This window comes from Hyaena hyaena, unplaced genomic scaffold (assembly GCF_003009895.1).
Source record: "Hyaena hyaena isolate Hyena2069 unplaced genomic scaffold, ASM300989v1 scaffold_492, whole genome shotgun sequence".
Taxonomy (NCBI): Eukaryota; Metazoa; Chordata; class Mammalia; order Carnivora; family Hyaenidae; genus Hyaena; species Hyaena hyaena.
The window spans coordinates 51543-67989 of record NW_024081124.1 but is presented as its reverse complement, the minus strand read 5'-3'; the positions used below and the strand labels follow the sequence as shown (position 1 = coordinate 67989).

The 16447-nt window shown below is 65.2% G+C and overlaps 1 protein-coding gene across 1 annotated transcript in view; it reads right to left on the bottom strand.

The window, feature by feature from the left end:
* Positions 1–16156, bottom strand: part of KIF1C (kinesin family member 1C) — a 19452-nt gene extending 3296 nt beyond the window's left edge. The window contains exons 1-21 of the mRNA XM_039254531.1: positions 16039–16156; positions 14430–14550; positions 14071–14203; positions 13636–13712; positions 13075–13254; positions 12609–12674; positions 12064–12242; positions 11870–11981; positions 11678–11755; positions 11478–11543; positions 11323–11398; positions 10882–10960; positions 10594–10739; positions 9525–9694; positions 9280–9359; positions 9110–9185; positions 4889–4968; positions 4019–4113; positions 834–917; positions 343–529; positions 149–221 (exon numbers count right to left, since the gene is read on the bottom strand). Coding sequence (XP_039110462.1) covers positions 149–221; positions 343–529; positions 834–917; positions 4019–4113; positions 4889–4968; positions 9110–9185; positions 9280–9359; positions 9525–9694; positions 10594–10739; positions 10882–10960; positions 11323–11398; positions 11478–11543; positions 11678–11755; positions 11870–11981; positions 12064–12242; positions 12609–12674; positions 13075–13254; positions 13636–13712; positions 14071–14176 — 2010 coding nt within the window. The 5' untranslated portion in view covers positions 14177–14203; positions 14430–14550; positions 16039–16156. The remainder of the gene's footprint in view (positions 1–148; positions 222–342; positions 530–833; positions 918–4018; positions 4114–4888; positions 4969–9109; positions 9186–9279; positions 9360–9524; positions 9695–10593; positions 10740–10881; positions 10961–11322; positions 11399–11477; positions 11544–11677; positions 11756–11869; positions 11982–12063; positions 12243–12608; positions 12675–13074; positions 13255–13635; positions 13713–14070; positions 14204–14429; positions 14551–16038) is intronic.
* Positions 16157–16447: the final 291 nt, after the last annotated feature.

Here is a 16447-nt window from a genome sequence, read left to right as displayed (position 1 = left end):
GCACCCCCCAGGCCCTGGCCGGCTGTCACCACCTCTCCGGCCCCCGTACCCCTCTATGCGTGCACCCCCCAGGCCCTGGCCGGCTGTCACCACCTCTCCGCCCCCCGTACCCGTGTGCAGGTGTCCCCCATGCCTGGCCGGCCCTCACCAGTCGCTGCTGCTCCAGCAGAAGGTCAGCCTCCTCCTTCTCTTTCCGGTACTGGTTCTCTAGGTCCTGCAGCCTGGCGCAGGGGGGAGGTGGGGGAGGGTGGATGGGGGGGAGGATATGAGGTTCTAGAGCCACCGCAGGGGGGTGCCCGACAACGGGAGCAGGGGACAGTCGGGAGAGCACCCCGCCCGCACCTCTTCTCCATCTCCAGCTTGATGTCGATGCCCTGCTGCTCCAACAGCTCCTTCTGGGCGAAGTTCCAGTCCACGGGCTCGGAGGGCGGGCCGGGGGGCGGGGGCAGCCCCCGCTCCCGCTCCAGCCGTGCCTGCTCCGGGTGGTTGAAGCGGAACACGTGGTTCTTGCCCATCACGATCCTATTCCCTGGACACGGGAGCAGAGAAAGGTGGGCTCGCGCCCCACACCCGTGGGCCGGCCCGCAAGCCTGGGAGCGTCCACACCCGGCCCCCAGCCCGAGGGCGGCGAGACCCCCTGCTGATCCACACCCGGCCCCCAGCCCGAGGGCGGCGAGACCCCCTGCTGATCCCGCCCTGACAGCCCCAGGGGGCCCGGGAGCGTGCACACTCTTCCTGTTTCGTCGGGGCCCAGGAGAAACTGAGGACGGGGTCCCTCGGCATCACTTCCCAGCCCCAGGGTTCAACCCCTGCCCGGAGCGCACGGCCTCTACCTGACTTCAGCACCAGGGGCTCGGTCACCAGCCTCCCGTTGACATAGGTCTCGGCTCCTTCACAAGGCTCCAGGGTGACCACCACTGAGCAGAGGGCGAGAGGAGGAGGGGCCGTTAGCCCTTGGGGGAGGGCGTGCCGCTCACAGACTCCCATCGTGCAGTCCCCCCAAAAGACATGCACGCGCCCCCAGGCCCGCCCCCCAGTACCTGTCGGGGTGCCACGGCCCCTCTGGCGGCAGGCAGCACAGGAAAGGAAGAGCAGAAGGAGGATTAGAGCCCCGCTGCCGTTGCAGAAGCCTCTGGAGAAGCCCCGCGGCGCCCCCTCCACCCTCCCCAGCAGCGGCTCGGCAAAGCAGGGACTCTCAGAGGGCTCCGTCCCTTGCGCCCAGGGTCAGCAGGCCTTCACCTCTGCCTCCCTGATGTCCGCTCCTTCCTTTCCCACGAACTGTCCTGGCCCAGCCTGGAGCCCGCCGGCCCCGCCCGCAGCCTCTGATGCGCTTCGCAAACTGCCACCTGACTACCCTTCGCAGCGTCCGCGCAGCAAGGCCGAGCCGACCGGACGCTAACGGTGTCAGGCTGCCCCTCGGTCCCCCGTACAAAGCACGGGGCTGGCTGCTCGCTGGGACACGGAGCGCGAGCAGCCCCCACCCTCGAGGACTCGGGCCTCACTGGCACAAAGGGGACCCTGGTGTCCCGAAGGCTCTGTGATGCCTTTGCTAAGGGACGCTGAGCGAATCGCCATCGCCTGCGGCTTCTATAAAGCAAATGATGTCCTTCCTTGCAGATGGTTGAAGGATAAAAGAACAAAGTGCTACGTGGAGCTGAGTTCTCACTTAGGCTAAGGGATAAGGGAGGCAGAAGGAACAGTGGCCTCAGGCAGTGGGGCTCCTGACGCCCGTGGGAGAAGCAAGCAGGCAGGGGACCCAGCTCCGGGGCGGAGGAGGGGAGGGAGTGACGGCGGGAAAGCGGTGCCTTCTGAGCGGAAGAGAAGGCAGCCTCAAGTCCATCATCTCAAATGATGGACAAGAGAAGGGCGTGGCAGAGAGGGTGCGCCGGCTGCAACAGTGCGGTCTCTCCGCGCCCCTTCCCAGCATGCCCCAAGTTCATTCATTCATTCCGCAAATACTCTGCACCCCACTATATGCCTGGCGCTATTTGGGGTCTTGGAAATACACTGGAGAAAAAGGCCCAAATCCCTGAGCGCCTGGGTGGTTCAATCAGCCAAGCGTGGAACTCTTGATCTCGGCTCAGATCAGGATGTCACGGTTTGTGACTCAGCCTGCCTGGGATTATTCTCCCTCTCCCTCATGAGCGTGCATGTTCTCTCTCGAAATAAGTACATAAACATTAAAAAACAAGACAAATCCCTGCTCTCAAAAAGCTCACTTCCAGCGAGTAAGACAGACAAGAAGTCAGTGAGCAGAGAATCTAAAGTCGGAGAGACGGGCATTACGGAGGGAAGCGGGCTGGGCTGGGCGAAGAGAGGACTTGCTCCAGCCGGGCCGGGCCAGCCTTCCCCTGGACGCACGGCCACCTGTACGGAGCTGGGGCTCAGAGCACGGCCCTGGGGCCCCCACGCGCTACTCCAACCCGGTTCCGCCAGCAGCTAGCTGCCTGGCCTTGGGCAGATCCCGTAACACCTGAGAGCCTCGCACTTGTGAGCTGCGTGAGAAAATGCAACACATGAGCCAGATGGTCAGTAACAACCATTCTCTGTGTCCACAGCTCTGGCTGTGGCGCCCACTCCGCCCAGCCGGCCCGTTCAAGCCTCAAGTCTGCCGTAAGAGCAGAGACCGGATGAGACCGAACCTTCACAGGCCCCACCCTTTGGGGCCCGGCATCGTCAGCGGCCTTCACCGCTACGTAACCATTCCGTGCCTGCCCATCACCTCCCCAAACGTGCTCTGAGCCCCCGAGGGTAGGCTCGCTCCGCAGGCCTTGCATGGTTCGGTCAGGACCTAGCATGTGGCTTGAGGTGACGGCAGAACAGGAACTCGGCCATAAGTCACTGGGCTGAACTGGCTCGACAGCCTGCGGCTCGCAATGCCGGAAGCATCTGCTGGCCACCAGGGACTTGAATGAGACCAGAACCTGCTGACCCTGGACCACAGTGCAGCCCAGCACGCAGGTGTCAGACCTGAGCTGTAAGCCACACAGCAGTCTCTTCTTACTTAAAAAGCGTGCTGACAGCGCACGCCCATCTCCCAGCCCTGCTGCAGACCCCGAGGCACAGCGGACCCGCGCCAGGCTCCCGGGGAAGGAGCGCTTGGATGCTCCCTGCTCGAGTGCCCCCTGCCTACACGAGTCCCGGGGCTCAACCTCACTCGGGCCTACGTGCACCCACATGATTCCTTTTTAAAAAAATGACTGGACCAGGGGCGCCTGGGGGGCTCAGTCAGTTAAGCGTCTGATTTTGGCTCAGGTCATGATTTTTGGGTTGTGGGTTCGAGTCCTGCGTCAGGCTCTGTGCTGACAGCTCAGAGCTTGGACCCTGCTTCCAATTCTGTGTCTCCCTCTCTCTCTGCCCCTCCTCTGCTTACTCTGTCTCTCTCTAAAACTAAAATAAAACGTTAAAAATATGTATATAAAGACTGGACCAGATAAAACGGTGAGCTCACAACACGTCCAGGAACTCACAATACCATTCTGTCGCAAGAGCAGACCGACTGTCCCCTTGGCCCTTAGCTCTCATGATTCCTCAAAGCTTTTACTGCTGCAGCCAAGTTAGGGCTAAAAGTCTATGGAAGTTTGGGACCAGAGGGGCACAAGGGCCAATGAACTCCCGGAAACCTCTGCAGCTACAGCTGGATAGAAGCGGGAGAGAAAGTCAGGGCCCCACGGAGACGGATGCGGCTTTCCGTAAGAAACCACCAGGGTCCCGCTGAGGCTACACCACCACGGATGAAGCAAGATCGTCCTCACCGGAACCTCCCGCCCCCCCGCATGCCTGAGTGTCCTGCGTCTGCCGTGGCGACCCCGCCGCCCCTCGCCCGCCGCAGCAGACCTCATTCCCAGGTGGGCGCACCTGGCGGGGTCCGGGACGCTCCCCCGCTGCTTAGCCCGAGCTCGAAGCCGCTCTGGAGACAGGGACACGTCCCCTCTTACGCGGCCACAGCCCCAGCGTGGGGACCCATCCCAGGCCTCCGCACTTGGTGGCCACTGGGCTCCCGCCCCCCAGCCGTTACCTTCCCCGTCCGGCTGCGGGACGCTCCGGAACGCACAGTGTTGCTCCCGGATGAACTGCCCGGTCAGCTTGATGTCCACGTCCACCTGGCCGACCCTGGGGACGCAACGGCCAGCACTGTGGGCACGTACCACACCCACCACGTCCCTCGGGGCGCAAGCTCGCCCAACTCGGTGAGCCAAGCAGTCATTCCCGGTTCCCGGAGGAGGAAGCTGAGGCTCAGAAAGGTAAAACAACCCGCCCAAGGTCACACACCCTGGCTGTGGGGAAGCTGGGACTCCAGCTTGGGGCCTGCCCAGCGCCAAAGCCTGGGTCCTACCCACGTGTCCCACGCAAGGGAAAAGGGAGCCGGGAGCGCAGCGGGCACCCCGAGCATGGGCCCCCCACCCGTCACTTCAGACCCACAATCATCAGCCACAAATGGCTGTGTTGGGAGAGGGGGCACCCTCACCCCTCCCACTCCAGGAGGTGGCCTCTGAGCCCCCGAGCCGCAGGGCTTCGTCAGAGCAGCCCGCAGAGGCCCTGCCACGTGGGGACTGCTCCACAGGAAGCTACATCTCCCACCGCCTGGAAGGCAGCGTCACACGAGGGGGTGCCAAGGCTGAGACGGTGGCAGTCTGAGCTCCCCCTCCCACTCTTCGGCCCCAGGAATCGGGACTCAGCCCCACAAGCAAGGCTGGCGGGGGAGGGCACGGCCCCTGGGCAGCCAGCTCACAGCGCAGCAGGGAGCCCCAAGGGCAAGGCAGGCAGCTGTCCTGAGACCTGGGGCGTCTCCAGGAAGGTGAGCAGGGGAGGGAGTCACCAGCGAGGCCGTCTGTCTACAGCCACAGCCCGGAGAAGAGGCTACCCCAGACTGCGGGGCAAATGCTACCTGGTAACGCCGTCTTTGATGTGGTAGAGCAAACACTCGGACATCAGGGGGTCTTCATTCAGGTTCACCAGGTGGGGGGTCTGAGGGGAGAGGGGAGTGGTCAGGGGGGCGGGGGAGGGAGCTTCAGCAACATCCCCCCATGTTCCAGCACGTCGACTGTGCCCCTACGCAGGGAGCTCCCCCAGCCGCCCGACCCCCGCATACAGGACGCCGCAGCCCGGTGGGAGCTGCCTCTCCATACACAGAGGGGCCCAGGAAAGTGGCCACTGCGTCCCCTCCCACCTCCCACAGCCCACCCATCCATTCCCCCACAGAAACCTGGGGATCCACCTGCCCCTCCTCTACATTCCCTACACGCCCTGCCTGTCCCTGCCTCATTTTTTATTTTTTTCAATTTTTTTAACGTTTATTTATTACAGAGACAGAAATACAGCATGAGTGGGGGAGGGGCAGAGAGAGAGACACACACAGGATCTGAAGCAGCTGCAGGCTTGGAGCTGTCAGCACAGAGCCCATGTGGACTTGAACCCACGGACTGTGAGATCATGACCTGAGCCGGAGTCGGGTGCTCGACCGACTGAGCCCCCCAGGCGCCCCTCATTTGTTCCTTCAAAACGCATCCTGCCCCTTCCGGAGAGCACAAGCGGGCACAGTGTGGGGGGCCGGACTCCCCACCGGCCTTCTAGCTTGTGTCTTAGGAACACGGGTGACTCTTACAACCAAAGAGCGAAAAGCATCAGCTCGACTCCAAAGCGGGTGGAGCCAGCACAGCAGGTTCTCACAGCAGACGCCTGCCTCACCTGAGTGGGGGTCCTGTGGCCGCTTCCCCAGAAACACCTTCTCTGGGTGGCGTCTCTCTGCTGACACCCCCGCCCTCCACAGGCTGTACCTGGGCAGCCAGGAGAGCTCGCCTGGGCCCCCCACCCCCTCCCGGCCTGGGGACGGCTCTCACCTGCTGCCCTTTGTCCCCCGGCCCCAGGTCTGCCTTCTGCACGGGTCTCCAGCTTCCAGCCCTCACCCCACCACTCAGGCCCCCCTGGTGGGCAGCCCATGGCCACCTGATTTTATGCTGGTCCCCTGGGTGTTGTCTGCGCCCCAGCACATTTATCCACACACCCTTCCAGAAGCAGGGCCCCTGCATCCCTGGCCGCCCTCGTGGGCAGCTCTCAGGTTCCCTCGCCGGGAACAGGGCTGCTCCTGGCCCCACCCCCACCCCACCCGTCAAAGTCATCCACTTCCTGCCCCGCAAGGTCGATCTCAAAAGCCTGCTTCCTCAATGAAGCTTCTTAAGCCTCCCGCCACAACGTAAGATGCTCCGGTTCCAGAAGGATCTACCGTGTACTTTCTACAGACAAGACCCTGGTGGAGTGCTGGGCACTGGGGGACAAGCCCGCGGCTGTAGTCAGTAGGACCCTTCAGAGTCACCTGCGACAGCGAAATGGATGCCCTGCGGTGCTCTCTGACCCTTCTGGGCCCTCCTTAGCTCACTCATTCATTGGCTCCTCTGTCCCCAGGGAGCCGAGCTCCACCGTCAGGGAGCGGCTTGCGAGAAGGTGCTCTTCCCTGAGCACGAGGAGGAGGAGGGAGGAAGGAAGAGCGCTTCGGGTGAAAGAAGGGTCGGGACGAAAGCCCTGAGGCAGGAAAGCACAGGGCTAAGGGCAAAGGGCCACGGTTCTCCGAGCCCCCTGCACGGAGCCCCACGATGTCCACGGTGGATACGACGTGTGTCCATATGTGCGCCCCACCCGGGCACCCGACCCTCACAGCCGCAGCCCTCCTCCCGTCCCCAGGGACCCCCACACCCTCCCCACTGCGGCGTCAGGCCTGCTCTGGGAATGACAACCACCGATGGGCTCTGGCAGCAGAAAGCGACCCGTCCCTTGGGAGAGGGGACACGATTTAGGGCAGCGCTTTTCAGTCTTTGTGCAGCCCTGGAAGCCTTTGTTCCCCCGAAACCGTACCTGGCAGCCTAATACGCCAAGCAGATACCCAGGGAGACGCTGGGCCGAGGCTGGGGGGGGGGGGCAGAGTCTGCTCCTGCCCACCCCCTCCGTGCCCCTGAAGGAAGCTCCGAGCCCAGTTTGAAAATCACTGATTGGAGAAGTCCCCGTGCCTGGCGGTGGGAGCCCAGAACAAGGGGCCTTCCCTCGGGCTCTAAGGCCTCTCGGGGACAAACCAACTTCTCCCGGAAGACCCGATCCCCATGGGAGCACCCCAGGTGGGGGCACCCCCAGGTGGGAGCCGCCCCCACCAAACCTGTCTTCCGGAGATTGAGCAGCCCTTCCTTTTGAAATATGCACGGCTTTTCACGTGAGGATGTGTGCAGCCTCTCCACCTTGAGCGACTGGGACCGAGATCTACCCTGGCCCCTTTTCCTCCAGGGAGAGCAGCAAAGACCAAAAAGCTGACGAGGGTGAGGGAACTCGGGATGTCCTGCCGCTGCTCTGGGGAGCACGGTTATCATCTCTGGGGAGCACTCAAAGAAATACATCGAAATCCCATACGGTTCTCCTGACTCCAAATCCTCACCCCTAGGACTTTATCCTGGAAACGAAAAACCTTCCGTAAGGCCACACGCCGAAACGCTGCTTATGGCGTCAAAGGACGGGAAACAGCCTGAACGCCCGTCAGTAGGAAGCCGGTTAAATAAACGATTCCACATCCACGCGAACATTCTGGCACCGTGAAAAAGGACACACAGAGCACGGACACACTCTAGCACGAGGAGCATCAGGCACGGGACCATGGCTGCCCCAGAGGGGGGCTGTATGTGTGCACAGTGCACAGTTGTGACACACGCCGGTACGCGTGTCCGTGACACATGAGAAACGGAGGCCCGGGGAGGCCTGACATGTGTGTTCCCCTTACAAGAACTGAAAACAAGACCCCGTCCGCTGGTCCCCGGGCCTTGGTAGGTGGCACCCCCACGCAGCGAGAGGCCCTCCAGAAAAGAAACGGCCCCCCACCTTCCTGCTAACGCCGCCCCTGCGACGGAACCCCCAGGCACACAGCAGCCCCATGTGGCTGTAAGCCACGCAGGGAGCCGCCCATGGCCCCGTGGCCCAAAGGCAGGCAACAGAGAGACCCGAGTGCCCAGCCTTGAACAGGCCCCCATCGCTGCCACGGCTCTCTGGCTCCCGGAATGGGCCTCAGGCCAGGCCGGGCCAACCCCCCTCCTCTCCCTGCATCCCTGCTTGCTGGGTCTCCTGGACGGCTCTGATCTTCTGGATCAGGAGGTGCCTCCTTCCAATGACCCAGACCCGCTCTCAGGCGGCTGTGAGCATAGCGCACCTGACCGGAGCCTGAGCCCGTGAGCTTTGTACCGCGGCCCCGACACGTGAGGCTGGCTCCCGGGCAGGGCCAAAGTCCCCACTCTGCTCGAATGGCCTCCACGACGCCCTCTCCTGGACGCACGGGCACAGGCGTCCCGCTGGCCTGCAGCCTGCGTCCACCCACACTGGCCAGGCCCTGGCCGGTGCTGCCCGGTGAGGACCGAACACCTCTCCCGCCTCCTCCAGCTGAGCCCAGCCGCCCCCTGCTTCCCTCCTTCCTCTCAAGCACCCGCCACACACTGGGCGTGACAGACACTCGTGTGCCCTGCGCGGCCAGCACTCACCGTGCTGCTCGGCCCGACGCCCACCCGGCCCCTCCGCCACCCCCGTCCTGCGCCTCCCCCTGCGCTGACGCACCCTCACACCCCTGCCATGTTCACAGCCAGGGTCCCGCGGTTCGCTGCCTGCCCTGGGCTCCTCCCTGCGGCCCCCGCAGCTCCCTGTTCCCGTGACCTGCTCGCGGGGCGTCTCAGCAGGCCACGTGCACGGGATGGGAGGTCATTGCCACCCCAGCCCACCTCCAACCTCCCACCGCCTCCCCTGCTCCTGGGTCACTGCTGAGACCAGCCTGTGAACCCAGAAACAGTCCCGTGCGAATTCACATGCCCGGTGGGTCTAGTTTGTTGACACACAGATTCCAAACAGCTCTTGAACCCCCGAGGGGCAGGGACGCTGGTGTCCTTCCGCGGCCCCTGGAGCCCACAGCCACCTAACAAGGCTCGCCTCAGGCTGTCGCACGGAGGCCGGACAACACAGAGGAGGTGGCGGGCGTGGGGACAGAGACGACGGGGGACAGACTCAGGGATCAGAGCTGGGGCTCACCCCGGGCCCTCCCAACCCCCTGGGCTCCCGGGGTCTCCAGGGCCCCCTCAGCGGATCCCTCACTCACCTTCTTAGGAGAAAAGACGCCCACGGTCCCGCCGTCCTCCCGGACGGCCACCCCCATCTCAGCCAGCAGCGCTTCTCTGTAGCCAAGACACGGGGGCGTGAACGCGAACCCCTTCCCTGCGGACCTGACCCCCCGCCCCCCCGCGCCGGCTGCCAGCCCGCCGCTCCCACCTCTCCATCCTCAGGGCTTCTGTCTTCCGCAGCTTCTCCTCCCAGGTCTCGTTCAGCTCGGCTATGATCTTCTCTGTCTCCTGCGGGCGCGGGACAGGTGTGAGGCGGGGCCGTCTGGGACAAGGACCCGCCACGGGACCACACTACCCCTGGGACCCCGTCTTCCCCCTCGGCTCCGGCTCTGGAGAACTAGACCCGCAGCAGCCGCGAGCCTCCCCTGCCAACCCTGCAGCCCGGCCTCCCACCTGCAGCCGCTCCATGGCCTCCTCGGGCCCGATCTGGGGCTCGGTGTGGGGGGAGAAGGATGGTTCCAGTTGCCCATTGTGTGCTGGGGAGCGTGAGGGGGACGCAGGGGCAGGAGGGGGTGACACGGCCGGCAGAGTGCCTCCAGAGCTCCCCTCGTCCACCTTCAGGCCTGGAGGGAGACGGAGGAGAAAGGAGGCTAAGACGCGACGGAATGGAGCAGAGGCGGGAGGCGGCCCCGCACAGGACCCGCCTGAGAGCACCGTGGACGTCATCTGGTCAACCTCCTCCAAGCAGGGAGCTCTCCTACGGCCGCAGTGACCAACGGGTACCCGGCCTCTCCTTGCTGCCCCCCAGGGGTACTGCACTGTGGTGACCTGACAGTCAGAGGGTCAGCTGTGGCCGCGCCCCGCACCCCGCTGCGTGCGCCCTCGTGCCCAGGTCTGCCTTCCAGGAGAGAGCCTGTCTGTATGGCACTCGCTCCTGCAACGCTACCGTTCGGAGGCGGAACGGGAACCCTGTCTGACTTCCCGTACCAGGAACAGACACCCCGTCCTTACTGTGCCCCCAGCCCCCCGCTGTCTGCTGCAGGATGGTCCTGGGACAGGCAGTGGAGCACGGATCACGCAGCCTCCATCGAGGACACCAGCGGGCAGGAGCGAGGCTGGGCGTTATGCCGTAGACACCGGGCCGCGACTCGCAGCCAGCTCCGCCCCACGTTCCGTAAGAAGGGTGGTCAGGGGCGGTGCCCCCGCGGCCCATCCTGACCCTTCCCCACTTGAACCACTCTCGGCGCCGGCTTCAGCCCCTACGCCCTCGCCTCAGCAGCCCCGGCAGCCTCTCCGGGCCCCTCACATCCCTGAGCCACCCCTGAGGAATCAGTCCCTCCTGGCTCTGAAAGGTCTGAAGGCAGAGCGTCCCCCTTCGTCGCCCTCCATGCCCGTTTCCATGCCACTGCGCACACAGAGCTTCGTGGCCAGGGACCTCTCTGGCCTCGGGCCCTGGTGAAGGCCACTAAGTGTTGGAGCGGGCTGAGGGGTGACCGTGAGCCACCCTCCCCTGGAGCCCTACCTCCCAGGGCGGAGGCGGACAGCCCCTGAGCCAGGAGCAGCTCCCGCAGCCGGGCCACCTCCTCCTGCAGCTCTCGGATCAGCCGGGCATTGGGGTCCTCGTTGATGACGGCGTTGCAGCGGATCTGCTTGGTGCGGTCAGCGTACCTGGGGAGAGGGATGGGGAGGGGTGAGTGCAGCCCAGACACGGGCGCCCCCGCCCCCCACCGCATCCCTCCCTCTCCTGACTCTCAAATCCTGCTCAGCCTGTCTGGCAGGCAGGGTCCTGAGCCACCGGCCTGAGCCCCACCTGAGGGTGCTGAGGGTCTCCTCGTAATTGATATCTGCAGGGCTCAGGGCTGCGATCATGGCCGTGCGGGAGTTCCCACCTGCAGAGGGACAGGGAGGCCCCAAGAGAAATCAGTCTGGGGCTTGGAGTCAGAGAGCCTCAGTGCCTCAGGGGTCGCCGTCCCAGGCAGGGTGAAGCTATGAGTCATGGACTAGCCTTGGTGGTGGTCAGAGAGGGGGACGCCCCAGACATCTTCTGGATGGTCACAGAGGGGTCGCGGGGAGCCCTGCGGTGAGGCCCCGGCTCAGTGGGTCCTCAGCAGCAGGAAACCTACCAGGGACGTTCCCGGGGCAGGGGACGACGGGGGGAGGGGAGATTCTAGGGGCGGCGAGGGGACTCATCAGATGTGTCAGAGGGGCCGGCGGGCAGGGCAGAGTCAGAGGGGAGAGGGGCGCGCCTCACCCAAGTTCTCCTTGAGCAGCCATGTGAGCACGGAGTCCCTGTAAGGGATAAAATCCGACTTCCGCTTCTTCGATTGCTGGAGAATAGAGGGGAGGGGTCAGGCCGGCGCCCCTGCCCCGTGGCCCCGAGCTGCCTCCCCCAGCGCCAGCTCTCACCAGATCCGCCAGGGCCGAGATCACCTTCCCCAGCGTAGTCAGGGACTTATTGATGTTGGCCCCTTCCTGGGAAGGGACGAGGAGCATGGGAATGAGGCCCTCCTTCCTGATACCATCCAGGTCCCCCGCCCCTCCCCAGCCAAGGACCACCATGCGCAGCCCCCGCACTGACTGCAGCCTCCCCTCCTAAGCCCCCTCACCTTCAGGCGCATGCCCCGGGCCCCCGAGGAGTCGGCCCGCTCGCTGCCGGCAAGGTCCACCAAACTGATCTTACTGACCTGGGGTCAGAGGAAAGGGCAGGGGGGCAGGGGGTCAGGGGGCCAGAAGCAGGCAGATCTGGGGGCTGCCCAGCAAGGGGCTGGGACAGGTGGCGCGGGGGGGAGAAAGCCCACCTTCTCGGAGTCTAGCCCAGTGAGCTGGTCGTGGCAGCGCTGCGTGAAGACAATGGTGAAGACGGCGTGCGAGCGGCTGCTAGTCTCGTTCATGTTGGTGGCGGCCACAGTCCTGGGTGGGGACGGGGGCGTCACTGCCTGCAGCCGCTCACCAGCCCAACGCTGGCCCCTCCCGCTCCTTCAGCCTGCCTCACCGGGCCTTGTTTCCACAGTCCATGAGGTCGGCAATGTCCGCATAGGAGGTCACAGCCAACTTAGACAGGTCCTGCACGTAGGGGCCCAGGATGGGGTGCTCCCGGACCCGCAGAGAGCCCCGACTCTTGGGGTTCAGGAGGTCTCGTACCCGCTCACAGTAGATCTCCATGTAGCTCACCTGAGCAGCAGAGACGCAGAGGAGGTGAGGGAGGAGCGAAGATACCGATGACAAAACTCCCCCTGTGGTCCCAGGGACGTGGCACAGGTGACTGAGCCTGGTGGACCCTGGGCGTGGATGACGGCCACTCCGCACACGCGGGCTCACCGCCCCAGCACCCCCGGGAGGGGCCTGTCTTTATCAGCGCAGAAGCGAACGCGCTCAGGAGCTGGGACGTGGAGTCACAAAGCCACGGCTAACGGGGGGGGGGGAGCCCAGAGCAGGCCGGGTGCTGCCTGACTCCTGATACGGCCCTCGGTCTTACGCCAGCCCAGGGCCGCCATGCCCCCTGTCCCCGCCCGTGCCCCTGCCGAGGCCCACGCTCACCTCCACGGAGTAGGACAGCTCAGCACTCTGGTTCTTGTTAACACGAGAGAAGAGGTCCTCGCAGAGCTGGAAGGGGACACGGAGAAAGTGCTGTTTGCGGCGCACCCGCCAGGCCCTGTCCCAAGCAGCTCTGTCCACCCCTCACTGGAGCTCCGAGGGAGGAGCTGTTCCATTTCGGAGGCGGGAAAACAGCCTCAGGGAGGCTTACACTTGCCCGGGGTCACAAACTAGTATTCAGGTGGCCAGGCAGCCAACACAGATGTCCTAATGTCACAACCCATGACAAGGCCCCCGGGCTGCATGGTCGGGAAGAACGACGGCCCACTTCTAGTTATCCACAGCCGGCCGTTTCCACCGTCACCGTCACCGTCACCGCTCTGCCCACAGCCCATGTGTCCGTGGGGCACCTACGCTGGTCAGTGACCTCGAGACACCACTTGTGCCCTCCCGCCCCTCCCCCACACACCTGGGGCACGATGCCCTGCTGGCCTGGCTCTTGCCGCCCCATCATGGTGTAGGACTTGCCGGCCCCGGTCTGCCCGTAGGCGAAGATGCACACGTTGTAGCCCTCGAAGGCATGGAGCAGCATCTCCTCTCCGATGTCGCGATACACCTGCTGCTGAGACGCAAACTGCGGGTCCTCAGCCTGGGTGGGACGGGGGCGAGAAGGGCAGCAGGGGCCTTAGGTGACCTTGTCTGCAGCGGCTAGGTCCCGAGAGTCTTGCTCCTCTCTGATGATTGCCCCCAGGTCCTACGTGCCCCCAGCAAACCCCATCCAGGGTCCTGGCCACCTCTGAGAGACCCCACGCGGGCTCCTGCCAGACCCCGTTATCCCCGGGGACTCGCCCTCCCCCATCCTGGTCCCAGTCACAACCTAGGGGTCCTACTCACCCTCACCCAGGGTCCTGTGCTCCCAAGCCAGTCCCAACCCGGGACACGGAGGTCTTATTTCCCAGCAGCACCCTCTCCCCAGGACCTAAGCCCTGTCCCTCTTTGCTTAGCTCTTCCCCCGCGCCGACGGCCTCACCGAAGTGTGTGACCAGTACGAGTAGTCAAAGGTGAAGCTTTTCGGGGCATCCTTGCTCTGTTTGGGGTTGATGATGGCTGAGGCGGCAGACGGAAAAAGAGGAAGGCCAAGGTCAGGTACCCAACTCCTGCCCACTCCCCACCTCTGTCCTACTTCATGTCTCTCCTTTAATACTCCCCACCCCCTCCAGGCACTGAGGCTAATTTTGGCTTCCCAGGACCCGCCCCCCACCGGCAGGCTCCCGATTGGGCAATGGGAGGCTCCAGGCCAACATTCCCCCTCCCAGGGACTGGTCGCAGGGAAAGGCCAGGCTGCCCCCGCCCTGCCCCCGCCTTCTGCCTAGCACCTGCTCCTGGTTCGGCCCAGCGGGACTGGCCCGCACAGTGGGCCCGCCTGCCCTGCCTATGCCCGGCCAGACCCCGGGGACGCACTCACAGGTGGTGGTGCCCTGCATGCTGACCACACACTTGGCATCCTGGCTGGTCTCACGGGCGTTGAAGGGCCGAACCCTCACGGCCACTTTCACTGAGGCGCCAGCCATAGTTCCAGATACTCTCGCTGTCCTCAGCTGGAGGACAGAGAAGGAAGAGGCGGTCAGAGCCGCTGGGGGGCCCCAGACATCTGCCTCCCCTCTTCTCCCAGGAACCAGCCTCTCCACTGCGTCCCCAGCTCCCAGAGGACCTCTAGGCCTCCTCCCCAACGTCACTGTCCCCAGGGACTCCCGAAGGTGTTCCTGCCCCTCTCCTCTGCCACATCCCAGCTCACAGGGACCCGGGCTGTCATCCCAGAGTTACCTGGTGTCCCGGCCCCAGACCAGGGGGGCTGTATCAGCTCTGGCGCCCACCGGCCCTCGTGGGGGAAGCCCCATCCTACACTTGGGGCCTGGCCACACCAGCTGGGGCTGCGGGGGAAAGCCTGGTTGTGGGGGAAGAGTGGTTAGGAGCGACCCCTGTGGCTCCAGAGGTGTGTCCGGGGCTCCACGGCCACAGGGCAGGGGGTCACGTTAGGAAAGGTAAGGACGCTGTCCCGCCTGAGTGGCTGAATGCAATGTGAATCCAAGGGCAGGGACCGTGATATTTTTATTCCTTGTCAGTCACAAGTGTACCGAGTGTCCAGACGGGGAAGAGAGAGAGACACAGGCTGGACAGACGGAGAGACAGACGCACAGGCAGAGACACTGGAGGTGGCAGGAAGAGAGGCAGGGGAATGGCACAAAATCAAAGACACCAAGAAAAGGAAAGACAGGAGAGAGGAGGCCAGATTCAGGTCACGCTACGAGAGAAGTGACAGGAGTCACAGAAGAGAGCAAACAGAAATGTGAGACAGGGATGGGAGCTCTGGGGCAGCAGCACGGAGTGGGAGTCCAGAAAAGACAAGCAGGAAACCCCCAGATATAAAACCTGCCCTGAAATTCCCCCACAGGGTCGGCCAAGAAGTAGAAGCCGGCTCCCACCTAGGGCCCTCAACCTCCACCCAGGCAGGAACTGCCGCCGGGCAAAGTCCAAGCGCTGGAGGTAGAACCCAGGACTGGGCTCCGCGGGCAGCCCTGGGTGCCCCAAACCCCTCACCCAGCCCCCCAGCACTTCCTCCGCAGGATCCAGGACAATGGGCAGGGGAGGGTGGGGTCATCCTGTACCCATCACGCCAACCCCCTGGGCTCTTCAGTGGGGGGATCCCTGTGAAATACCTGCAGGCGCACTCAGGGAGGAGGGGTCTCCCCCTAGAGGAAGCAGCCAGGTCGCGGCCCCAGTCTGGGGCTAGCGCCATGGCGTCCACCGCCCTGGGGAAGGTGCCAGGCTGCAGCCCAGGAATGTGGGTGACCTAGTGCTCACACCCTGGGAAGAGAGGCTGAGCAGCCCACGCCCACGGACAGGAGGGCGGAGGGCTGTGAAGCCAGGCCGGGATGCTGGGGCCCAGACCCCGGTCCTGCTGGGCCTCACCTCCCGCAGCCCTTCCTGGGCAGGGCATGGGAACGGGGGAGAGGGCCGGTCTGCCCCGGGACAGGAAGGGAGTAGCTCAAATCACAGAGGCCGTCTCAGGAAACGCAGCCCTGACCCCCCAGACCCTGAGCCCGGCAGGGACCCGCCACGGGCGCGCCGTCGCGGCGGATGGGGCAGAGCCGCGGGTGGGCCCGAGCCCGGCCAGGGCACCTGCGCCCCGCCCCGCCCGGCCAGACCCTCGCAGGCCCGCATCCCGGCCTCTCGGCGCGGCCACGCGGACCCGGCGCTCCCGACCCGCCGCCCGACGGCCGCCCCGGGCCTGGCACCTCTCTGCGCCTCCGCGGGACAAACAGCACATGACCGCGGCTCTCGCGGCCGGCCGGGGACCCCGGCTCCCCGCCCCCAGCCCGGCACATTCCTCGGCGGGCGTCCCCTCCCTCCCTGCCCCCCCCCCAGCTCTCACCTCGTCGCCGCGGGGCTCCCAGAGCGGCTCGGTGGGGAGCACGGGGGCGACCTTCCCGGGACGCGGGAGGCGGCGGCGGGCAGGTCCGGAGCGGGCTCGGGGCGGCCCCCGCCCCTCGCCGGGGGCCCGGGCGGCGGGCGGCGGACTCGCGCCCCGGGGGCGGCGGCAGCAGGAGCGGCAGCGGCAGCGCCAGCGGCCGGCGCCCGCCCGGGCAGCGCGAGCTGGGGCGGGAGCGAGGGGCGGGGGACCGGCGGGCGCGCGCACGCGGGCGGGGGCGCGCGCCGTCCCGACAGCCGCCCGGGAGCGCCCTGGACTGCGGTTAAAGGGGCGATGCCCTTGGGACTGTGGGGTCCACCGGGCGCGGACGGCGAACCGAGCAGCGGACGCAGAAAGGCACGCGGGACGCCGA